The 26,689-nt window shown below is 43.3% G+C and overlaps 1 protein-coding gene across 2 annotated transcripts in view; it reads right to left on the bottom strand.

Moving 5' to 3' along the window:
* Positions 1-26,689, bottom strand: part of mad1l1 (mitotic arrest deficient 1 like 1) — a 1,104,775-nt gene that overhangs the window by 616,916 nt on the left and 461,170 nt on the right. For both annotated transcript variants that reach the window (XM_072268390.1, XM_072268391.1), the window contains one exon: positions 10,324-10,406. In XM_072268390.1, the coding sequence (XP_072124491.1) occupies positions 10,324-10,406 (83 nt within the window). The remainder of the gene's footprint in view (positions 1-10,323; positions 10,407-26,689) is intronic.

Below are 26,689 nucleotides of genomic sequence, written 5' to 3'. Positions count from 1 at the left end.
CTCTTTCTGCAACTGAATTCTCGACTTCCTCATCAAAAGACTACAGCCAGTGTGGATTGGAAAAAACATCTCCTCCTCGCTGAGACAGCACTGGCGCACCTCAAGGATGCGTTCGTAGCCCACTGCTCTACTCTCCACGCACACACAACTCCATGGCTATAAATTTGGCAAAGGCACAAATACTGTTGACAGAATTTAAGCTGGTGACAAGGAGGCATACAGGAACAGATAGATCAACCAGGTGAGTGGTGTTGTAACAACAACCCTGCAGTCAGCGTAAATAAAACCAAGGAAGAAGTCGAGGTAACATATACTAGTCCTCATCAAGGGATCAGCAGTGGAAAGGATGAGCAGTTTCAGATTCCTGGGTGTCAACATCTCTGAAAACCTATTCTGGGTCCAACATATTGATACAATTACAAAGAAGGCATGGAAGCCATTATATTTCATTGGGAGTTTGATGAACTTGGTACGTCACCAATGACTCTCACAACTTTCTACAGATGTACCATGGAGAGTATTCTAACTGGTTGCCTTATTATGCAGGGGCCACTGCACAGGATCAGAAAAAGGTGCAAGAAGTTGTAAACTTAGCCAACTCCATCATAGGCACTAGCCTCCCCAGCATTGATGACACCTTTGAAAGGCAATGCCACAAAAAGGCAACATCCATTATCAAGGACCTCCATCACACAGGACATGACCTCTTCTCATTGCTACCATCAAGGAGGAGATACGGAGCCTGAAGACACATACTCAATGTTTCAGGAACAGATTCTTCCCCTCTACCATCAAAGTTCTGAATGGACAATGAATCCATGTACACTACCTCACTTGTTATCTCTTTTTGCTCATTTTTTTAACAATACTTATTTAAAATATATATGTTTCTTACTCTAATTTATAGTTTTCTATTATTATGTATTGCAATGTACTGCTGACACATATGCCAGTAATATTAAACCTGATTCATATTCTAGTAACCAGAATTCCACGAAATATCACTGACCGATATGTACCTATCCATAACTCAACCCATTGCCCAGTACTTGGTCTTGTTCCACCATCCTTACGGTCCCACGCTTACTTAACTACTCTTTTCCTCTTTACATATCCACAAAGTTCTGACTGGAAATCCTATTTTAGACTGTTATAATGTCATACAGCACACAAGCAGGACTTTTAGTCCACTATGTTCATGGCAATCTATACCAATTCTATTGTGTTGCTCCAAGGAGAGCTATGTAAGGTCATTCTCACCCTTGACCATCAGGCTCTATAATGAGTCAACCTATAGCCAGGGAAGCCAAGACATACTCCTGTTAGCCTATTTGTGGCAACTTATTTTTTATTCTTTCTATGACTGGCTCTGTTATGAGAGTCAAGCTGGTCACACTGAGGCTGTGGTAGAATAAAGGACCCTATGGAAAATCCTGGCAATTCTGAATAATGTTTCTCACCCTCTGCATGCCTCCTTGGCTGAACATAGGAGCACTTTTAGTAATAGACAATACAACTGTGTTGCTCCAAAGAGCACTATGTGAGGTCATTCTCACCCTTGGCCATCAGGCTCTATAATGAGTCAACCTATAGCCAGGGAAGTCAAGACATACTCCTGTTAGCCTATTTGTGGCAACTTATTTTTTATTCTTTCTATGTCTCTCCTAATACGTAATCTATGCACTTGTAATGCTACTATGACATTGTAATTTACTTTGGGATCAATAAAGTATCTATCTATCTTTGCAGATATTCAAAAGCTCATCATGATACTTAAGAAACGTTGTGAGAGTCACTGCTTCCACCATTCCTTTAGACAATGCATTCCAGATTCCAACCATGCTCTGGGTGAAAAACTCTTCTGCATATTCCTTGTAAACTTCTTACTCCACACTTTAAATGTATGCCCTCTGGTCTTAAACACCTCTGCAATGAGGAAAAGTTGCTTACATATCATTTCCTCTCTCTATTCCATTCATGATTTAAGAAATCTCGATCCAGTTCCCTCTTCATCCTCCTCTGCTGCAAAGAAATCAAACCAACATATCCATTCTTTCCTCAAATCTGCAATGTTCCATCCCAGATAGCAACCTGATGAATCTTCCCTGCACATTTATAAGCACAATTCCATCCTTCCTATAGTGTGGTGATTAGAACTGGATGCTTAATATTTTATATGGCTGTACTATAACCTTCATACACTTTATTCTAAATTATGTTTGCCTTCACTACGGTTGCTGCAACGCACAGGAATCTTTAAATAAATACACCAAGCCCCCTTTTCCTCAGTTCTTCGTTGCATCCTATCATTCATTGTGCTTTTCCTAGCTTTATTAGTTCTCCCAAAATCAACCTAATGAGATTTGCAGAAAGATGTTGCTTCCTGTTTGGCACTGCTGCCTGTTGCACCTCCAATGTCAGCTGCAGGGTCATCAGCTGGGTACTACCGCACATTGATGTTTCACTGCCTTAGTTCACCTCCTGGTGGCAGAGCATCTCCCTGCCACCTTGCAACTTCCAACAGAGTTAGTCAGTACCCAAATTTCTGTCCTTTGTCCTCAGCCATTACCAAAAGCTGCCCTTTACTGCCTCTTCAGCCAACTCTCTGGTGGTCCTCCTGAACCTCACTCCAGTCAGAATCAGAACCAGAATCCTTTATTATCGCCAAGTATGTGGACACATACAGGGAATTTGATGCCGGTTTCCCTGAGCTCGCACTGTACAGAATCAAAAAGCAAACAAAACAATAGTGCAAATAATCATGAACTATATACAATGAGGTATACCTGTGTATGTACAGGTGGACTTGGTTTATAATAGACTAAAATTCAAGTGTTCATAAGACTGATGGCATACAGAAAGAAAATGTTCTTGTACCTATTTGTCCTGGCATACAGTGATCTAAAGCGCCTACCAGAAGGAAGGAGTTGGAACAAGTGATGTCCAGGGTGTGATGGGTCTACAATGATGCTGCTTGCTCGCTTCCTGACTCTAGATGCATATAAGTCCTGGATTGAGGGCAGCTTCACACCAACAATCCTTTCCGCAGCCCTGACGGTTCTTTGGAGTCTATTCTTGTCTTGTTTGGTAGCTGATCCAAATCAGACAGTGATGGACGAATAGAGAACAGACTGGATTATTCCTGAATAGAATTGGATCAGCAGCTCCTGAGGCAGGTTGTACTTCCTGAGTTGACGTAGGAAATACAACCTCTACTGAGCCTCTTTGATAAGAGTGTCCGCGTTGGGTGCCCGCTTCAGGTCCTGGGAGATTGTGACACCCAGAAACCTGAAGGTCTCCACAGCATACACAATACTGTTGAGTATAGTGAGTGGGGGAAGTATTGGGGGGCTCCTCCTGAAGTCCACTGTCATCTCCACAGTCTTGAGCGTATTTAGCTCCAGATTGTTCTGACCACACCAGAGGGCCAGCCGTTCCACCACCCGACTGTATGCAGACTCATCACCGTCTCGGATAAGGCTAATGACAGTTGTGTCGTCTGCAAACTTCAGGAGTTTAACAGATGGATCCTGTGAGAGAGTGTAAAGGGAGAAGAGCAGTGGGGAGAGCACACATGCCTGGGGGGCACCGGTACTGATTGTCTGGGTGCTAGAAATGATGCTTCCCAGCCTCACTTGCTGCACCCTGTCAGTCAGGAAGCTTGTGATCCACTGACAGATGGTGGGGGAGACAGTGAGCTGGGTGAGTTTGGAGTGGAGGATTTCTGGGACGATGGTGTTGAACGCCAAGCTGAAGTCAACAAACAGGACCCTCGCAGAAGTTCCTGGGTTGTCGACGTGTTGTAGTATGCAATGCAGTCCCATGTTGACTGCATCATCCACTGACCTATTTGCCCGATAAGCAAAGTGCAGGGCGTCCAGCAGGGGGCCTGTAATGTCCTTCAGGTGAGCCAACACTTGTCTCTCAAAGGACTTCATGACCACAGATGTCAAGGCAACAGGCCTGTAGTCATTTAGTCCCTTGATAATGGGTTTCTTAGGGACTGGAATGATAATGGAGCACTTGGAGCAATGAGGGACTTCACACAGCTCCAGTGATCTATTGAAGATCCGTGTGTAGATGGGGGCCAGCTGAACAGCTTAGGTCTTCAGGCAGGAGGGCAACACGCCATCTGGGCCTGGCACTTCCTTGGTCTTCTGCCTCCGGGACAGCTGACTCACAGATCCTGAGTGCAGATACAAGAGGGTTGAAGTGAAAGGGGGTAGGGGGAGCAGTTTTTGTAATGTGGGGTGAGAAAGCAGATACTGAGATGTCGGGGTGATGGATGATGGGGGTTGCAGGTAGGTCTGTGTTTTGGCTGGGGGGAATGAAGGTGTCGAATCTACAATAAAACTGGTTCAGATGGTCAGCCAGTTGATGGTTCTCCAGCACCTGGGGGAATGGTTTCTTGTAGTTGGTGATCTCTTGGAGCCCCTTCCACACTGACACTGGGTCATTGTCTGAAAACCTGTTTTGCAGTTTTCCAATGTAGTGCTTCTTTACTGCCTTAATCTCCCTTGTCAGTGTGTTCCTGGCTCGTTCGTACAGAATCCTGTCCCCTCTTCTGTACACCTCCTCCTCCTCCCAACGAAGCTGCCTGAGTTGTGATGTGAACCAGGGCTTGATGTTGTTGAATGTGCAGAAGGTTTTTGTTGGAATGCACATGTCTTCACAAAAACTGATGTATGAGGTCACAATGTCAGATAGATCATGAAGATCTGTAGCTGCAGCCTCAAAGACACTCCAATCCGTACAGTCAAAACAGGCCTGAAGTTCCAGCTTTGACTCGTTGGTCCATCTCCTGACTGTCCTGACAACAGGCTTAACCGATCTTAGTTTCTGACTGTATGTTGAGAGAAGGTGAACCAGGCAGTGATCGGAGAGTCCCAAGGCTGCCCGTGTAACAGAGCGATATGCATCCTTTATTGTCGTGTAACGGTGGTCTAGTATGTTAGTGTCCCTGGTAGGACACTTAATGTGTTGTCTAAATTTTGGCAATTCATGGCCAAGGTTTGCTCTGTTAAAATCACCAAGAACAATGAGCAAGGAGTCTGGATGTTTGTTCTCCACTTCAGTTATCTGGTCAGCCAGGTGTTGTAGTGCCTTCCTGACACAGGCCTGAGGTGGAATGTAGACGCTGACCAAAATAAATGAGGAGAACTCCCGCGGTCATAATCCACAATTATTAAAGGACAAATTCTATTAGTTATTGCACTACCCATCTTACAAATTCATCAATATTATTCCATTACTACTGTTCTGATGTCGTTCAAAATGCTATCCTCCTCATTCTCAACATTAGTAATGTGGGTGTCACCTGTACAACTTACTAATTGTAACTCTTGCATTCACATCCAATTCATTAAGTATGTAGCAAACAGCAAAAGTCCTAAGCATTGATCACTTTGGTCCACTATTAGTCACAGACTTCCACTTGCAAAAACAACTCTCAACCACGACCCTCCATCTCCTATTACTAAATGAATATTTAATCCAATTTGACAAATTTCCTAGGATCCTATGGGTTTTACCTTTTGGATCAAACTCTCACTGGATCCTACCAAAAGGCTTTAGCTTTCAATAGGATCATTTAGGTTGTGTCAAATCACACTGTCTTCATTGATGAATTTAATTAGATCCTCAAAAATTCAATTTCACATACAGATTAATTCTGCGGTGTATGGGGTGTTCTAGGAGGGTTAGCTGCTCTTGTAAAGGGGCTTGTCACGTCCATTACGGGGAAGATCACTCTCATTTGGTCCCCACCGGACACACAACTCTTAGCTGTGGCTCCAAGTAGCCACTTACATGTAACAGTGGCCACACCCAGGTACACCGCTTCAACAGGCAGGGTAAACATATCCCAGTGAGAGAGGGACAACCATGTCATAACAGGCAAAGTTAGCTATGGAGGACTGAACGGATGAGATCTACATTGAGATCCAATGGCAGAAAAGGGTAGTTCCGTGGAGAGTGAAGGCCATGAGAAGGCACAGAAGACGACATGGTCATTCACTGCAGCCAAGGAAGACCACCAATTTGTAATGCTTGTTCATACCACTGAGCCTGGATTTCTGTGGTCAGGTAAGTGGAAATGCCCCAGTACAACTTCTTCACTCAAGATCCCCATGCAAACTGACAGAGCTTGAGCAGAAGAATGGGGAAAAAATTGCCATGTCCAGAAGTGCAAAGCTAATGGAGGCATATCCACACAGACCCAAGGCTGTAATTGCTGCCAAGACACATCCACTAAATACTGATTTGAAGGGGTTGAATACTTGTGCAATCAATTATTTAGTTTTTGATATTTGTAATTAATTTAAATTACTTTGTAGATATCTGTTTTCACTTTGAAACAAAAGAATCTTTTTCTATTGATCAGTGTCAGAAAATCAAATTAGATCCACTGTGATTCAATGTTGTAAACAATAAAATATGAAAACCTTCAAGGGGGTTGAATATTTTTTATAGTCACTGCAGGTCTCTTGGTGGCCTCCCTCACTTGACCCCTTCTTGCATAGTCACTCAGATTTGGAGGACAGCCTGCTCTAGGCAGATTTACAGCTGTGCCATTTTCCTTCTGTTTCTTGATGATTGACTAAACTTACTCCAAGGGATATTTAATGACTTTGAAATTTCTTGTATCCATCTCCTGACTTGTGCTTTTCAATAACCTTTCACAGAGTTGCTTAGAGCCTTCTTTCATCTTCAAGGAGTAGTTTTTGTGAGGATACTGACTCACCGGCAGTTGGACCTTCCAGATACCAGTGTATTTTTACTACATGCAATTGAAACACCTTGACTGCACACAGGTGATCTCCATTTAACTAATTACGTGACTTCTAAAACCAACTGGCTGCACCAGTAATGATTTGATGTGTCATATTAAAAGGGAGGTAAATACTTATGTAGTCAATTATTTTGTGTGTTTAAGGCAGAGATTGATAGGTTCTTGATTAGCCAGGGCATCAAAGGGTATGGGGAGAAGGCAGGGGAGTGCAGATGACTGGAAGAATTGGATCAGCCATGATTGAATTACAGAGCAGACTTGAAGGGCCGAATGGCTTGCTTCTGCTCCTATATCTTATGGTCCAAGATGACAAGAGGCGTAGATAGAGTAGATGGTCAGAGACTTTTTTCCAGGTCAGAAATGGATACTACAAGGGAGAATAATCTTAAAAAGATTGGAGGAAAATATAGGGAAGATGTCAAAGGCAAGTTAATTACAGAGAGAGTAATGAATGCATGGAATGCCCTGCCAGGGGTGGTGGTAGAAACAGATACTTTAAGGCCACTTAAGAAGCTCTTAGATAGGCACAGGGATAATAGCAAAAGGTTATGTAGGAAGGAAGGGTTAGATTGATCTTAGAGTAGGTTAAAAGGTCAGCACGACATGGTGGGCTGAAGGCCTGCAATACTTTGTGCTCAATGTACTTAAAAGAGTTAGAAAACAATGGATTTAAGAGGAACTAAATTTGGGGCATGGCTAAGAAGTCAGAATGCTAAATTGATTCTTCAAGGATTATAATAATAGAGAACATTTGTGATAGGGATTAATGACAATGGCTTTGTTCTTTCCAGGGTTTACTTGGAGGAGATTCCTGCTTATCTGCTTTGAGGCATTGGATAAACAATCTAATAATCTGAAAAAAGAAAGGATGAGAAGAACTGGATGGGGTAGAATGTGAAATAAGAAAATGTCAAGTTATCATGACAGTCATCATTAACACTGCCAACTCTGACGACTGCATCAATGAGGAAACCAATATATTCGCTGGATGGTGCACAAACAACTATCTGGACTTGAACCCCAGTAAAACAGTAGTGGTCTTTAGAAAACAACAGTACGCTGTCCCAACCCTGGACCATAAGTGGCCAATCAATAGAGCATGTTGGAGGATACAAGTACCCCGGCACAACCACCTTTAAGACCAGTGATGGGTTGATATTCTCCAAGTGCCAACAACAGCTATTTTTTCTTAGGAAGATGCAGAAACTTCAGGTCCAGCCATCGATTCTCCAGACATTTTATAAATACTTCACTGAATCAGTATTAACCTACAACATCACAGCATTGTTCAGAGCAATGAACACTATCAACCTCAACCCACTCTACAGAAAATCATTGGTCAGGAATAAGAATCACTCAGCAGCATCCATGAGAGACGGACAATAAAGAAGGCTCAACAAATAGTAGAGGACATTACACATACACTTCACACATACTACACTCTCACGCCATCATGTCCCTGCACATCAGCACCAGAACAGCCTTATCCAGTTTGGTGCCTTCCTCCATTCACCTCCTCAACACCCAATTTTGAATATATGGTGGCATGCAAAAGTTTGGGCACCCCTGGTCAAAATTTCTGTTACTGTGAATAGCTAAGTGAGTAAAAGATGACCTGATTTCCAAAAGGCATAAAGTTAAAGATGACACATTTCTTTAATATTTTAAGCAAGATTACTTTTTTTATTTTCATCTTTTACAGTTTCAAAATAACAAAAAAGGAAAAGGGCCTGAAGCAAAAGTTTGGGCACCTTGCATGGTCAGTACCTAGTAACAACCCCTTTGGCAAGTATCACAGCTTGTAAACGCTTTCTGTAGCCAGCTAAGAGTCTTTCAATTCTTGTTTGGGGAACTTTCGCCCATTCTTCCTTGCAAAGGTTTCTAGTTCTGTGAGATTCTAGGGCCGTCTTGCATGCACTGCTCTTTTGAGGTCTAACCACAGACTGTCGATGATGTTTAGGTCAGGGGACTGTGAGGGCCATGGCAAAACCTACAGCTTGTGCCTCTTGAGGTAGTCCATTGTGGATTTTGAGGTGTGTTTAGGATCATTATCCTGTTGTAGAAGCCATCCTCTTTTCATCTTCAGCCTTTTTTTTTTTACAGACAGCGTGATGTTTGCTTCCAGAATTTGCTGGTATTTAATTGAATTAATTCTTCCCTCTACCAGTGAAATGTTCCCCGTGCCACTGGCTGCAACACAAGCCCAATGCATGATTGATCCACCCCCGTGCTCTACAGTTGGAGAGGTGTTCTTTTCATGAAATTCTGCACCCTTTTTTCTCCAAACATACCTGTGCTCATTGTGGTCAAAAAGTTCTATTTTAACTTCATCAGTCCATAGGACTTGCTTCCAAAATGCATCAGGCTTGTTTAGATGTTCCTTTGCAAACTTCTGATGTTGAATTTTGTGGTGAGGATGCAGGAAAGGTTTTCTTCTGATGACTCTTCCATGAACGTCATATTTGAGCAGGCGTCGCTGCACAGTAGAACAGTACACCACCACTCCAGAGTCTGCTAAATCTTCCTGAAGGTCTTTGCAGTCAAATGTGGGTTTTGATTTGCTTTTCTAGCAATCCTACAAGCAGTTCTCTCGGAAAGTTTTTTTGGTCTTCCAGACCTCAACTTGACCTCCACCATTCCTGTTAACTGCCATTTCTTAATTACATTACGAACTGAGGAAACGGCTACCTGAAAACGCTTTGCTATCTTCTTGTAGCCTTCTCCTGCTGTGTGGGCATCATTTATTTTAAATTTCAGAGTGCTAGGCAGCTGCTTAGAGGAGCCCATGGCGGCTGATTGTTGGGACAAAGTTTGAGGAGTCAGGGTATTTATAAAGCTTTGAAATTTGCATCACCTGGCCTTTCATAACGATGACTGTAAACAAACCATAGCCCTAACAAGCTAATTAAGGTCTGAAACCTTGGTAAACGTTATCTGAGAGCTCAAATCTCTTGGGGTGCCCGAACTTTTGCATGGTGCTCCTTTCCTTTTTTTTTCCACTCTAAAATTGTACAAAACAAAAATAATACACTAATCTTGTTTAAAATGTTGAAAAGAATGTTTCATCTTTAACTTTATGACTTTTGGAGATCAGTTCATCTTCTACTCACTTAACTATTCACAGTAACAGAAATTTTGACCAGGGTGCCCAAACTTTTGCATGCCACTACATAGTATGCAGAGCACCTTTATCAGGAAAAACAATTAGTTTTATTGTGTGTATTTGTATTTAAAATTACAAGCATCAAGTTTAGTATTTATTACCTATTGTGAGTATTTTATATTGTGTTTAACTATATGTAGTGTGAATTTGCGTATCTTAAGCTCTGTGATGCTGTCCTTACCAATGCACAAACGCAATTCCTCTCAGACATAAAGTGAATTTAATGTTACAATATCAATATATATTTCCATATCTTTGTTGAAAGTCACTGCTGGCTATCCAACAGTGATTATCTTTACAGCAGTGAACTAAACTGTAATTACTTAGTTCATCTTCCTGCTCTATTAGAGATGCTATATTATTCTCCTACCTCAGAGTATTCCCCTCATCATTCGTGATGTTCTTGTCAACGATAGCAAGCTGGCTTTGAAGAACACTCAATTCTGCTTCAAGCTGTGAAAATAAACAAAAATATATCAATTTATTTTTCCAGGTTGAATTTTGCAGATTATACATCAAAAAACCATGAGTTCTCTGCATATTATCATATGGAGAAATGACAGTACTACAAATCCAAATACTTCCCAATCTATGTCAAATGCACTATCTTTTTTTGTTTTTAAACAGATGCTTAAAACAGGTTCAGTGAATTGAGTGCAGATGGTGCCACCTCCTGCTCACAAATGTAGCCAGATGGAAAGTTTCAATGTTACTTAAATCAAGCAGTTGTGTTTATTCAACAATTGAAAGGAGCAAAATTTGGGGGGGGGGGGGGTTGGGATCCTACTTTATATCCAACTGAACTTATTCCACATACTACTTCTTCGATCTCAAATACTCAGAGTCCTCAGTGACCAGTATATCAATGGAGCTGAATTTCAGAAGCTGAGTGTATCACATTCCTGCTACAGTACAATGGCATTAGCAAAAAAAGATGAATTTCTAGACAATTGAACTTTATGAATAACACTTCAAAAAAGATGTAAATTATAAACAAAGATAAAATTTTTAGCTTCAAAACATCTTCATTATGATACAAAGGCCAGAAAATCTTGATGACTCTTTACAGCACTGTGTGTTTCAATCAAAGCATATTACTGACAAACAAGTATTACATTCCAATAACTGAAGGTTTACAAAGTCCCAGGCCACAAATTGGGATGAGGTTCACCACTTCAATTTCTCCCAAACACCAATGTCCAGGCCCAGGTCTGACTCATATTTTTCCATAGGTGTTGCTTCAATAACACCTGTTATTTTCTACTTGATCAACTGTGTTACATCCTAATTTTTGACATTACACCAAGAACATGGAACAAACAGCTCCTCTCAGAACATGCAAAAAATCTTGTTCTCCATGTGGGTGTCAACACTTCCATACAGCTGACTCCAATGATACAGTCAGAACAGTAGGGATGCCAGACTGTATAGTTGAATGCTCCTCTTGTGGGATGTGGAAAGGCAGGGAGACTTCTGGTGTTTCTGATGACTACACCTGCAAGAAATGCATCCAGCTGCAGCTTCTAACAATCCACATTAAGGAGATAGAGCTGGAACTGGATGAACTCCAGATTATTCAGGAGGCTGCGGGTGGCGGGGGGGGGGGGGAGGTGGTGATACATAAGATAAAGAGGGAGGTAGTTACACCCAAGTTGCACGACATAGCAGACTGGATGACAATCAGAAGGGGAAAGGGTTAATCAACCAATGCAGAGTACTCCTGTGGCCATCCTCCTCAATATACTGGATATTGTTGAGGGGGAATACCTACCAGAGAAAAGTCACAGAAGTCAATTCTCTGACACTAAGTCTGACTCTGTGACTCAAAAGGGAAGGGGGGAGAAGAGGCAAGTTTGGTGATAAGGGATTCGTTAGTCAGGTGCACAGAAAAGAAGTCCTAAGGACAAGAACGGGATTCTCAGATGGTATGTTGCCTCCTGGGTGCCAGAATCCAGAACATCTCAGATCATGTCCTCAGAATTCTCAAGTGGAAGAGTGAGCAGCCAGAGGAAGTGATCCACATAGGTACCAACAGCATGGATAGGAAGATTGACGAAGCTCTGCAAAGGAGGTCAGGGAGTTTGGTGCTAAGTTAAAAGACAGGATCCTCAAGGGTTGTGATCTCGGGATTTCTACCCATGTCACATGCTAGTGAAGCCAGAAATATGAAGGTTGCACAGTTTAACATGTGGCTAAGGAGTTGGTGTGTAGGGAGGGTGTCACATTTTTGGATCATTGGGCTCTCTTCCTGGGAAAGTGGGACCTGACCAGAAGAGACAGTTTGCACCCGAACTGGAGGGGGCCAAATATCTTATCAGGAAGGTTTCCTAGTGCTGCATGGGAGGAGTTAAACTATAGTTTCAGGAAGATGGGATCCAGAGTACCAGAACAGATAATGGAGAGGTTGTGGAGACAGATGTTGATAAGACCTCAGACAAAGTCAGCAATCAAAAGGTTGAGCAAGACACACAAAATGCTGGTGGAACGCAGCAGGCCAGGCAGCGTCTATAGGAAGAGGTATATCACACGAGCCGACTCACAGGTGAAGTGTCGCCTCACCTGGAAGGACTGTCTGGGGCCCTGAATGGTAGTGAGGGACGAAGTGTAAGGGCATGTGTAGCACTTGCTCTGCCTACAAGGATAAGTGCTGGGAGGGAGATCGGAGGGGAGGGATGGGGGGAACGAATGGACAAGGGAGTCGCGTAAGGAGCGATCCCTGCAGAAAGCGGGGGGGGGGGGGAGGGAAAGATGTGCTTGGTGATGGGATCCCGTTGGAGGTGGCGGAAGTTACGGAGAATTATATGATGGACCCGGAGGCTGGTGGGGGTGGTAGGTGAGGACAAAGGGAACCCTATCCCTTGTGGGGTGGCAGAAAGATGGGGTGAGAGCAGATGTGCGTGAAATGGGAGAGATGCGTTTGAGAGCAGAGTTGATGGAGGAGGAAGGGAAGCCCCTTTCTTTAAAAAAGGAAGACGTCTCCTTTGTCCTGGAATGAAAAACCTCATCCTGAGAGCAGATGCGGCGGAGATGGAGGAATTGCGAGAAGGGGATGGCATTTTTGCAAGAGACAGGGTAGGAAGAGGAATAGTCCAAGTAGCTGTGAGAGTCCGTAGGCTTATAGCAGACATCAGTAGATAAGCTGTCTCCAGAGATAGAGACAGAAAGATCAAGAAAGGGGAGGGAGGTGTCGGAAATGGACCAGGTAAACTTGAGGGCAGGGTGAAAGTTGGAGGCAAATTAATGAAGTCAACGAGCTCAGCATGCGTGCAGGAAGCAGTGCCAATGCAGTTGTCGATATGGCGAAGAAAAAGTGGGGGACAGATACCAGTATAGTCTTGGAACATGGATTGTTCTACAAAGCCAACAAAAAGGCAGGCATAGCTGGGACCCATATGGGTGCCCATGGCCACACCTTTAGTTTGGAGGAAGTGGGAGGAGCCAAAGGAGAAATTATTAAAGGTAAGGACTAATTCCGCTAGACGGAGGAGAGTGGTGGTACAGGGGAACTGGTTAGGTCTGGAATCCAAAAGGAAGCGGAGAGCTTTGAGACCTTCCTGGTGGGGAATGGAGGTATATAGGGACTGGACATCCATGGTGAAAATAAAGTGGTGGGGGCCAGGGAACTTAAAATCATTGAAAAAATTCAGAGCTTGAGAAATGTCATGAACATAGGTGGGAAGGGATTGAACAAGCGGGGATAAAACAGTGTCGAGGTATGCAGAAATGAGTTTGGTGGGGCAGGAGCAAGCTGAAACAAAGGGTCTACCTGGACAGGCAGGTTTGTGGATCTTGGGTAGGAGGTAGCAACGGGAAGTCTGGGGTGCGGGAACTATAAGGTTGGTGGCAGTGGATGGGCGATCCCCGGAGCTGATAAGGTTGGTGATGGTGTGGGAGACAATGGTCTGGTGCTCCTTAGTGGGGTCATGATTGAGGGGTAAATAAGAGGAGGTATCCGCAAGTTGTCGCTGTGCCTCGGCAAGGTAGAGGTCAGTACACCAGACTACAACAGCACCCCCCTTATCGGCGGGTTTTATAGTAAGGTTAGGATTGGTGCGGAGGGAGTGGAGAGCAGAGCGTTTGGAAGGAGTGAGGATGGAATTGGAACAAGGTGTGGTGAAGTCCAGACGGTTGATGTCCCATCAGCAGTTAGCAATAAAAAGATCCAGAGCAGGCAGAAGACCAGAGCGAAGTGTCCATGAAGAGGAGGAGGGGACATCGGTGGGGTTGGGAGAGCCCTTGCTGAAGAAGTAGGCTTGAAGACGGAGCCGGCGGAAGAAGAGTTCAGCATCATGGCGCACAAGGAACTCGCTGAGATGTGGGCGAAGGGGGACAAAAGTCTGAGGACAGAGCACTCTGCCTCAGAGAGTTGAAGGTCGGAGGGGATGAAGTGTCCATGGTCATTGGAGCCCACATTGATGGTGCTGGAGTCCGGGTTTTGGATATGCCTTGGGTTGGTGGAGCTACCGAGATCGATGGCGAGGGCTGCAATCCGAAGATCATGCCTGCTAGCATTGGAGCCAGCAGGCTCTGGGGTCTGCAGATGGAAGATCTTGCGATCCTTGACTAACATGACAAAGTCAAAGAAACGGTGATTGCACGTATGGATCACTGCTGCCATTAGGTAGAAGGTACAAGAGCCTCAGAATTCGCACCACCAGATTCAAGAACAGTTACTACCCCATAACCACCAAGAAATGCATGCATTAAAAAATGATACAACATTCCTCCAGAATGATATCACAAGAAACACAGGACAAACCAAGACTAAAACTGACAAAACCACATAATTATAACATATAGTTACAACAGTGCAAAACAATACCGTAATTTGATAAAGAGCAGACCATGGGCACTGTAAAAAATAGTCTCAAAGTCCTGATAGACTCATCATCTCATGCAGGCGGTAGAAAGGAGAAACTCTCCTTGCCTTGAACCTCCAAGCGCCGCAAACTTGCCAATGCAGCACCATTGGAAGCTCCGGACTGCAGCGGCCTCTGAGTCCGTCCAAAAACTTCGAGCCTCCGACCAGCCCCTCCAACACAGCCTCTCCAAGCACCATCCTCTGCCGAGCGCTTCGACCCCGCCCTGGCCGCTGAGCAACAAGCAAAGCCGAGGACTCGGGGCCTTCACCTCCGGAGATTCTGGACCACACAGTAGCAGCAGCAGCAGCGAAGCAGGCACTTCAGAAGTTTCACCAGATGTTCCTCCGTGCTCTCACGTCTGTCTCCATCAAATCAGGATTGTGCACAGCACCCTACTTGACAAATAACAGACATCACCACCGGAGTGGCCGCTGCAAGCTGCGTCGCGTTGCCATCTTCTCCTCCCTCCCTTAGATTTACTGAGTATGTCTGCAGGAAAATGAACCTCAGGCTTGTATATGGTGATGTATATGTACTTTGATGATAAATTTACTTTGAACTTTAAGGTAGTAAATTGGATTAGACATTGACTTTGTGGAAAAGGCAGAAAATGGTAGTAGATGGTTGCCTCTCTGACTGGAGGCCTGTAACTAGTGGAGAACAGATGGATTGGTACTGGGTCTGTTGTTGTTTGTCATCTATGATCTGAATGATAATATGGTTTACTGGATCAGCAAATTTGCGAATGACACCAAAATTCAGGATATAGTGGACAGCAAGGAAGACTATCACAGCTTGCAGTGGGATCTGGACCTGCTGGAAAAATGGGCTGAAAAATGGCAGATGAAATTTAATGCAGACAAGCGCGAGGTGTTGCATTTCAGTAAGACCAACCAGGGTAGGTCTTACAGACAGCATGGTAGGGTACTGAGGAGGATGGTAGAACAAAGGGACTTGGAAATACAGGTCCAAAATTCATTAAAAGTGGAGGCAGAGGTAGATAGGGTTGTAAAGAAAGCTTTTTGGCACATTGACTTTCATAAATCAAAGTATTGAGTACCAAAGTTGGATGTTACATTGAAGTTGTACAAGACAATTGTTGGTGAGGCTTAAGTTGAAGTATTGTGTGCAGTTTTGGTCTCCTATGCACAGGATTGATGTAAATACATTTGGAAGAGTACAGAGAAAATTTACAAAGATGTTGTCGGAACTGGAGGACCTGAGCTATACAGAAAGATTGAATCGGTTAGTACTTTATTCCCTTGGAATGTGAAAGATTGAGGAGAAATTTGATGGAGGTATACAAAATTATGATGGGTAAAAATAGGGTAAATACAAGCAAACTTTTTCTGCTGAGGTTGTTTGGGACTACAACTAGAGATCATGGGTTAAGAGTGAAAGATGAAAAGTTTAAGGGGAACATGAGGGGAACTTCTTCACTCAGATGGTCATGAGAGTGTGAAACGAGCTGCCAGCACAAGAAGTAAGTGCCAGCTCAATTTCAACATTAAGAGAAATTTGGATAGGTAAATGGATAGTAAGTGGCTATGGTCTGGGTACAGGTTGAGGGACTAGACTGTTTAAACGATTCGACACAGACTAGATGGGCCAAAGGGCCTGTTTCTGTGTTGCATTTTTCTATGACTCTATGACTCTCTGACTCGATGATAGGCCAATTTGAGTAACAGAAATTCGCCCTTATGGAATTCACAGATTACAACCAAATTTACTTTCGGGGGTGCCTAGGCGCGACTCAAGTAGCAGCAGAACTCTCAATGTATCAATTAAATATTCCTGTTTCAGCCCGTTACAGCTAAAAAGCACAACTGCTTCCAAGGTCAATACAGTCAACAAAGATGTCTTAATGCGTTTAAACAAACTATCACTGCTTAAAACTGACCAAAACAATGCCGAGGACACCTCGGAGGAAGCATGGGTGTAGATCAGAATTACAAGTGCATTTAAGGAAACAGGGTTTTAAACTCCCAATACCAACCACCTTGCTGGCGAACGTGCAGTCTCTGCTGAATAAAATCGATGATCTCAGAGCCATGGTGCTGAATCAGAGGGACATTAGGACCACGTGTGTCCTTTGTTTCATGGAATCCTGGTTAACCCCTTCTGTACCAGATACAGCGATTCAGATCAACGGGTTTACTGTACACCGTCAGGATAGATCTATAGAGTCTCTCAAAAGCAGAGGTGGAGGAGTATGCCTCATGGTCAATGCTCCTTGGTGCACAAATATATCAGTGCTGTCCCAATTCTGCTCACCAGACCTGGAATATCTAGCAGTAAAGTGTCGTCCTTTTTACCTACAACTGGAGTTCTCTGAGGTTATTCTGGTAGCAGTTTACATTCCACCTCAGGCCAATGTCAAGCAGACTTTAGATGATCTGAGCAATGGGATTAACATGCACGAAACAGCACACCCTAATGCCTTCATCATTGTTTTGGGAGATTTTAACAAGGCCAGTCAGAAAAAACTCACTAAACAATTACCATCAACAGATCACTTGCAGTACCAGAGGAAACAACACACTGGACCAAGAATGCCTACCATGCTATTCCACACCCTCACTTGGGGAAGTCTGATCATCTAGCTGTACTTCTACTCTGAGTATAGGCAGAGACTGAAGACTGCAGCACCAGTAGTGAGGACCAAGAAGGCTTGAACAAGGGAAGCATAGGAGCGCCTACAGGACTGCTTTGAATCGGTGGACTGAACTGTATTCAGGGATTCATCTTTGAATCTGGATGAGTATGCTGCAGTTGTTACTGATTTCATTAAAACCCATGTGGATGAGTGTGTGCCTACAAAGACTTTCTGTACATTCCCAAACCAAAAGCCATGGATGAACCAGGAGATACGTCGTCTGCTGAAGGCTAGATCTGTGGCATTCAAGTCTGGCAACCCAGGCCTGTACCAGAAAACCAGGTATGATTTGCAGAGGGCTCTTTCAAGGGCAAAGAGACAATATCGAATGAGGTTGGAAGCAATATCAGATGCATGGAAACACTGGCAGGGACATTACTTCCTACAAAGTAAAACCCAATAGTATGAATGGCAGTGATGCTTCACTACCAGATGAACTCAACGCCTTCTATGAACGCTTTGAAAGGGAGAACACAACTACAGTTGTGAAGATCCCTGCTACACCTGATGACCCTGTGATCTCCGTCTCAGAGGCCAACGTTAGACTGTCTTTAAAGAGAGTGAACCCTCACAAGGCAGAAGGTCCTGATGGAGTACCTGGTAAGGCTCTGAAAACCTGTGCCGACCAACTAGCGGGAGTATTCAAGGACACTTTCAACCTCTCACTGCTACGGGCAGAAGTTCCCACTTGCTTCAAAAAGGCAACAATCATACCATTCCCCAAGAAGAATAATGTGGGCTGCCTTAATGACTATTGCCTAGTAGCACTCACAAAGACAGTGATGAAATGATTTGAGAGGTTGGTTAAGACTAGACTGAACTCCTGCCTCAGCAAGGACCTGGACCCATTGCAATTTGCATGTCGCCACAATAGGTCAACGGCAGATGCAATCTCAATGACTCTTCACACGGCTTTAGACTACCTAAACAATACAAACACCTACGTCAAGATGCTGTTCATCGACTATAGCTCAGCATTAAATACCATCATTCCCACAATCCTGATTGAGAAGTTGTGGAACCTGGGCCTCTGTACCTCCCTCTGCAATTCGATCCTCAACTACCTAACCAGAAGACCACAGTCTGTGTGGATTGGTGATAACATACCTTCCTCCCTGACAACCAACACTGGTGCACCTCAGGGGTGTGTGCTTAGCCCACTGTTCTACTCTCTGTATACACATAACTGTGTGGCTAGGCATAGCTCAAGTACTATCTATAAATTTGCTGATGATACAACCATTATTGGTAGAATCTCAGGTGGTGACAAGAGGGCGTACAGGAGTGAGAAATGCCAACTAGTGGAATAGTGCCACAGCAACAACCTGGCACTCAACATCAGTAAAACGAAAGAGCTGATTGTGGACTTCAGGAAGGATAAGACGGAGGAACACATACCAATCCTTATAGAGGGAATCAGAAGTGGAGAGAGTGAGCAGCTTTAAGTTCCTCAGTGTCAAGATCTCTGAGGATCTAACCTGGTCCCAACATATCAATGCAGTTATAAAGAAGGCAAGACAGCGGCTATACTTTATTAGGAGCTTAAAGAGATTTGGCATGTCAACAAATACACTCAAAAACTTCTATAGTTGTACCGTGGAGAGCATTCTGACAGGCTGCATCACTGTCTGGTATGGAGGGGCTACTGCACGGGACCGAAAGAAGTTGCAGAAGGTTGTAAATCTAGTCGGTTCCATCTTTGGCACTAGCCTACAAAGTACCCAGGACACCTTTAGGGAACGATGTCTCAGAAAGGCAGCATCCATTATTAAGGACCTCCAGCACCCAGGGTGTGCCCTTTTCTCACTATTACCATCAGATAGGAGATACAGAAGCCTGAAGGCACACACTCAGTGATTCAGGAACAGCTTCTTCATGTCTGCCATCGGATTTCTAAATGGACATTGAAGCTTTGGACACTACTTCACTTCTTTTAATATGCAGTATTTCTGTTTTTGCACATTAAAAAAAATCTATTCAATATATGTAATTGATTTATTTATTTATTATTATGTTTTATTTTATTTATTATTTTTTTCTCTCTCTGCTAGATTATGTACTCCATTCAACTGCTGCTGCTAAATTAACAAATTTCATGTCACATGCCGGTGATAATAAAACTGATTCTGATTCTGTTTTCGGGAAAACAGGATTTTTAAAAATTAGCTCTTACAAAATTTATGTGGGAAAAGTAAATAAATCAACAAATTTTAAAATTCACATTTCTTGATGATGCAGCTTTGCATTACAGGAACTTTCAATACTGAATTTATACATGAATGCTCGGGATGGCTCTTGACGTGTGTTGGCAACAGCACATGACGAACATCGAGCTCTATAACAACCTACTGATGCTCACCACTAAAATCAAGGCAAGAAGACTGCAACTAGCAGGGCACTGTCTACACCACCCTGAGCTACCTACCAGCCTAATCATCATATGGGAGCCCAAGCACGGGAGGATGAACCCTGGGCGCCCTCTCAAGACAATGGTCAACACACTCCTAGAAGATAGCGGTGCGGCTAATGTAGATGAACTGAACACACAGATGAGGAAGAGGGAGAAGTGGAGAGTACGTCATCATGCCCAATGCCGGCCCCCTAGGCCTGAGTCGACGTAGTAGTAGTGCAATACTGACCATTTTCCAGGAACATAGCCACTTCCCTGCCTCTCTAACACAGGGACTTGTCTGTAGTTTACTTTCTGTACCTTGGCTTATTATCTTAGGAACATCCAACTTTTCTGCCACCATTGTGATTTTGGATATCATTGGAGAAATCAGAGTGAAATTATTGATTGTTTCTATGTTACTACAACCAGATGACTAATGCTTTGTTTCCTTCCCAATTTTATTAGGCCCCAACTCCTTGGGCATAAATGAAGCAAGTTAACTTCCCAATTCATAAAGAACAGACAATGTTACATTGAGCAAGGTAATAAGGCAAAGGGAAAAGGTGAAAGTGAAGAGGTGAGGTGAAAGGAAAGAAGGTCAAGAGAGGTGTGGGGAGATGGTACCAAAATGGATAAGGGGCAAACAGTTGAGGATAGATAGTTGAGCTGAGGATGGGACTGTAACGAGATGGAGTGTATAGGTAGAATGAGGCAGCTGGTTTGAAGGGGGATAGTGAAGGCATTGTGAGGGAGGTGACAGAAAGTGGGTCAAGGAAGGATGGATAGAGGAGCTAGTGAATTATGGGCAAGAAAAGGAAACTGCAGCAGGGTTGAAAAGAAGGAAAGGGAGTGAGACAAGGGAAGCACACACATTTGAATCAATCTTACAGCTGATTTTTTTTCTGACCTTTGCATGGCATCATGGCTTTACATTCAACAGCATTTTATAATGCATAATATTTGACATTAGTGCATGTTTAATACAGCATTTAAAAGGAGAGTTAAGACATTCAGTATACCTGCCTTAGCAGTATAATAATAAGATATACTTAAACACTGCAGTCCGCCTTGCTGCAAGAAATACAATGTTCCAAGTTACTGCAGGAAGCTCATCCAGATAGATCAAAGCACCAAACTGAGAGGAAAATCAACACTTTACTCAATGACTGTTAAGATATTGGAGCAGAATTCGGCTAATCAAGTCTGCTTTGCCATTCCATCATGACTGATTTATTATCCCTCTCAACCCCACTCTCCTGCCTTCTTCCTGTAACTTTTGACACCCTTACTAACCAAGAACCTATCAACCTCAGCTTTAAATATATTCAATGACTTGGCTTCCACAGCCAGCCATGTCAATGAATTACACATATTCACCACCCTCTGTCTAAAGAAATTCTTTCACAACTCTGTTCTCAATGGATGTCTCTCTATTCTGAGGCTGTGCCCTCTGGTCCAAGACACACCCACTCTAGGAAACATCATCTTCACACCCACTCTATCTAGGTCTTTCAATATTCGATAGGTTTTAATGAGAACCCCTACCCCCCCCCATTCTTCTGAACTCAAGCTAAAGGCCCAGAATTATCAAATGCTCCTCATATGTTAACCCTTTCATTCCCAAAATCATTCTTGTCAACATCCACTAGACCCTCTCCAATGCCCGCATATCTTCTCTTTCATAAGAGGCCCAAAACTGCTCACAAGTGTGGTCTGACTAATGCCTTATAAAATTTCAGCATCACATCCTTGCTCTTATTGTGGTGGCAGTTAATAGTGTTACTCCTGTGTCACTCAGTTAGCCACTCCCATATGGGAGGAGTTCACATACTGTAAAAGCAAAGATATCAGTAAAGTTCAGTCGAGTATCCTGCACGCTGCCGTCCTGGTGTGCTCTGCACCATCCCTCAATAACAAACACAACATGGTGTCAGAAGTGGTTGATCGTCAATGAATTGATGCTACAAACCAAGTGAGATCCCCAACAAGAAAGACTTTACAGTAAGACTGTTCTTGTTTGCACTTCTCAAAGAAAAATATTCAGCGACTTATTAACTTAAACTGCCTATGCAAGTTGCAAATTGTACGCACTGCATGAGCTGAGAACCGGCCAGGCTCAGGGGAGCCAGGCAACACCTTCAGGCTGCACCCAAAAGTGGATACTTTGTCATAATCTGTAGGCCACTACGGCACAGATGTGTGATCATGTGACTTTGAAGGCCTGGAAAGATAAAGAAAGAAATAGATGGCCTGATCCTTATGACAAGGACCACTTTCCTGAGGTGGATGCACCTGTTCAAGAAACTCCATTTGCTCCAGCACTTTCAGAGCCACACATTTTAATTCCACATCCCATTCCTATTCTGATATGTCTATCCACGGCCTCCTCTACTGTAAAGATGAAGCCACACTCAGGTTGGAGGAACAACACTTTATATTCCATCTGGGTAGCCTCCAACCTGATGGCATGAACATTGACTTCTCTAACTTCCGCTAATGCCCCACCTCCCCCTCGTACCCCATCCATTATTTATTTATATACACAATTCTTTCTCTCTCTCTCCTTTTTCTCCCTCTGTCCCTCTGCCCATCCTCTGGGATTTTTCCCCCCTCCCCCTTTTCCTTCTCCCTGAGCCTCCTGTCCCATGATCCTCTCATATCCCTTTTGCCAATCACCTGTCCAGCTCTTGGCTCCATCCCTCCCCCTCCTGTCTTCTCCTATCATTTTGGATCTCCCCCTCCCCCTTTCAAATCTTCTTTCAGTTAGTCCTGACAAAGGGTCTCAGCCCAAAACGTCGACTGTACCTCTTCCTAGAGATGCTGCCTGGCCTGCTGCGTTCACCAGCTACTTTGATGTGTGTACCAGATTGGGTTGTTTATCTGTCCCAACACAGAGATATACTCTATAGCCTCATAGTTTAAGGCAAGTGACTAAAGAGGGAGAATAATCCTCTCATGTTGCTGGAGTATTCAAGAAATCTACCCTGACCTCCATTAGATATAGTGTTTTTTTTAAACGAGTTCTAATGTTGAAAACATTTCACAAAGGAGACTGTTCTTAAAAAAAGGAATTAGCAAAGTAAAGGGGGGAGGGGGAGCGGAGAGCATTAAAACCAGACAGTCATAATCTTGGAAATTCTTTTTTATACAAAAAGAGTGACAGTCCATTACAAACAAAGAGAAAGACAGTCATAATGTTGGCAATTCTTTTTAAAGTTTATGTAAGAAGCTTAAGTGCTAGAGAATTTAGCAGCAATCAAAAACAAAGTAAGCAAAGACCTCGAAGCTAGTTACCCCCTTCATTTTGTGAATTCACAGGGAGCCGTTCCGCAAGTCTCCACCAACGCAAGGTTCCAATTCCAAATTTTACAACAAATCTAATCACAATAGGTCAGCCGGTCTCCAGACACTGTTTCTGCAATTTACGCAACATTAGCACCTATACAATTGGTTCCTAATTGATCAGAGTACCAGACAATAGGTTAATCAGGTTGCCTCTCTGATGATTAGCACCTATATAATTAGTTCCTCAATGAATACAAGATCTATAGTTCATTAGTACAAAGAAGATAGACCCAGTTGTTTTTTTTAAATCATGCACCCCCCACGATTCTGCCAACCCCCAGTTCTCAAGCTTAATTTTTCCTCCACAATAAGTTACGTGCTATGGGTAAAGTGAATTGAATCGCTCAATTTCAGTGATTATAATTTCAATGCAGTTCTATGGACAAGTAGTACATACATAGTTGTTCCTCTCTTTTGTAGTTGGTGTTATTCCAGTGCCACTCAGTTAGTCACTCTCACATGAGGAGTTTAGTTGCATATCCTGCATGCTAGCATCCCAGTGTACACTGCACTATCCCTCAAAATTGAACACACACAGTTATACGCTAGTCCTCTTGAAATGAATGCTAACACTGCATTTGTCTTCCATATTACCAACTCAACCTGCAAGGAGGATTAATGCAAGGAGTTTAGGAGGATTAATGGTGTCTAATGGCGATTCCTTTACTTGCATCTTCGGAAACAGCTTTATTTCTATCTTTACCTGACCTGGAGTCACACGCTGATTATGGTTCTTGGCGGGAATGGGACCCGCTCTCAGGATTTCACATTATTCGGCATGGCAAGGGCTCAGCCTAAGAGCTCAACTTGCCTTTGGAGGGCCGAGAGCTCATGGCTCTGGAGATGGGTGGATCAAAGGTCGGTGTCGGGGCAGATTGGTGTGTCACGGGAGATGGAGGATCTAAGGCTGTGTGCCCAGAGACCCGAAATCTTTGGGCACAGAGCTCAGAAAAAGCGACGCAATGGACTTTTAACATCATAAACCAGCGAGTTGTTTGTTATGTCTCCTCTCTCACTGTGAAATGGGGACACCTCTTTCTCCCTTATTAGGGAGAGAGAGAGTCTGTGGTATGTCAAATTACTGAGTGAACTAGTAGTCTTTGGGGTACTGCAAGTCTGTGTCTTCGCTCTTGCTTTGCTCATGCTTGAGTGCTCGGTGGCGGGTGCCGATGCTTTTTTTTGCCGGCGGAGGAAAGGAGGATCGCTGCTTGCTGCCACTTACACATGGTTGGGAGGGGAGCTGGTGGAGGGGACCTTGGGGTTCTAACATTTAACTGTCATTCACTCTTTGGGGGGACGCCTCTGTTTTCATGGATGGTTGCAAAGAAAAAGCATTTCAGGATGTATGTTGTATGCATTTCTCTGATATTAAATGTACCCTTGAAACTTTGAAGTTAATCTTTAGAGAATCCAGCACAAGGACTTCTAGGTCTTTCCTCTCCAGCCCTTTGCCTTCACTACCCACCTGGCTTCATGTATCACCTTCCAACCACCCCTCTTCCCTTCTCCCAACTTTTTACTCTGGCGTCTTCCCCCTTCCTTTCCAGTCCCAAAGAAGAGTCTCAGACTGAAATGTTGAATGCTTATTCATTGCCATAGATGCTGCCTGGCCTGTTGAGTTCCTCTGACATTTTGTGTGTGCTGCTTGGATTTCCAGCTTCTGCAGAATTTTTCACGTTTATGAATCCAAGTTCCTTTTCACTTCGGATTTTTGAATTTTCGCCTCAAATAGAAAATAGTTTGTGCCATTATTTCACTACTAAAGTATCTGGTTATACACTTCCCTACACCGTATTTCATCTGCCACTTGTTTGCCCATTCTCCCAATCTATCCAAGTCCTTCTACAGACCAACTGTTTCATCAACACTACTTACCCCTGCACCTATCTTTGTATTGTCTGTGAACTTGGCCACAAAGCCATCAATTCTGTCATTCAAATCGATGACATACAACATGAAAAGAAGCAGTCCCAATATTGACCCCTGTGGAACACCACTTGCCACTGGGAGCTAAATTAAATAGGTTGCCTTTATTCTGACTTTTTGCCTCCTGCCAATCAGCCAGTCTTTCTTGTAATACATTAGCAAACAACATCCACTGACTCTCCTAAGTCCATCTTGCATGTTATTTCCTCAAAGAATTCCAAAAGATTTGTCAGGCAAGATTTTCCTTTAAGGAAACCATGCTGACTGTGGCCTACATATCATACACCTCCATGAACCTCAAACACCATTCTTAATAATGAACTCCAATATCTTCCCAACTGCTTAAGCCAAGCTAACCGGCCTATAATTTTCTTTCTTCTGCCTCCCTCCTTTCTTAAAGAGTGAAATGATATTTTCAATTTTCCATTCTTGTGGAACCATTCCAAAATCTAGTGATTCTTGAAAGATCATTATTAATTCCTCACAATCTTTTTGGCTACCTCTTTCAGAATCCTGAGGTGCAGTCCATCTGGTCCAGGTGACCTATCTACCTTCAGACCTTTCAGTTTCCCAAGTACCTTCTCCTTCAGAAAAGCAACTCACTTCTAACCCTTACATTCTTGAATTTCTGGCATACTACATGTGTCTTCCACAGTGAAGACTGACGCAAAATACTTATTAAGTTTGTCCACCATTTCTTTGTCTCTAATACTGTTTCTCCGACTTCATTTTCCAGTGGTCCAATATCCATTCTTACCTCTCTTTTACTCTTTATATATCTGAAAAGAAAATTGGTATCCTCTTTGATATTTTTGGCTAGCTTACCTTAATCTTTTCTCTCCTTATATTTTTTTAATTGTCCTCTGTTGTTTTTAAAAGCTTCCTAGTCCTAATTTCCACTATTTTTTACTCTATTATATGCCCCCTCTTTAGCTTTTATGCTGTCCTTGACTTCCCTTGTCATCCATAGTTGCCTCATCCTCCCTTCATAATACTTCTTCACCTTTAGGATGTATCTATCCTGTCCCTTCTGAATTGCCCCCAGAAACTCCAGCTATTGCTGCTCTGCCATCATCCCTGCTAATATCCCCTTCCAACTAACTTTGGACATTAATTGCCTTTACTCCACTGTAATACTGATACATGTGTCTTTATCTTCTCCCTCTCAAATTGCAGGGTGAATTCTAACATATGATGATGACTGACCCCAAAGGGTTCCTCTATCTTAAGCTCCCTAATCAAATCTGGTTCATTACACAACACCCAATTCAGAATAGCTGATTCCAAGTAGGTTCAACCACAGGCTCCTCTAAAAATCCATCTTGTAGATATTCTACAAATTCCCTCTCTTGGGATCCAGCACAAAATTGATTTTCCCAATCAAGCTGCATTTTGAAAATCCCCATGGATGTTGTAACATTGTCCTTATTACATGCCTTTTCTATTTCTCATTGAAATTTATATCCCACATCCTGGCTACTGTTCGGGGGCCTGTATATAACTCCATCAGGGTCTTTTTACCCTTGCAGTTTCTTAACTCTATCCACAAGGAAGG

This window comes from Mobula birostris, chromosome 9, assembly GCF_030028105.1.
Source record: "Mobula birostris isolate sMobBir1 chromosome 9, sMobBir1.hap1, whole genome shotgun sequence".
NCBI classification, from domain to species: Eukaryota; Metazoa; Chordata; class Chondrichthyes; order Myliobatiformes; family Myliobatidae; genus Mobula; species Mobula birostris.
The sequence above is the reverse complement of the archived record's forward strand: the minus strand, read 5'-3'. Positions and strand labels throughout refer to the sequence as shown.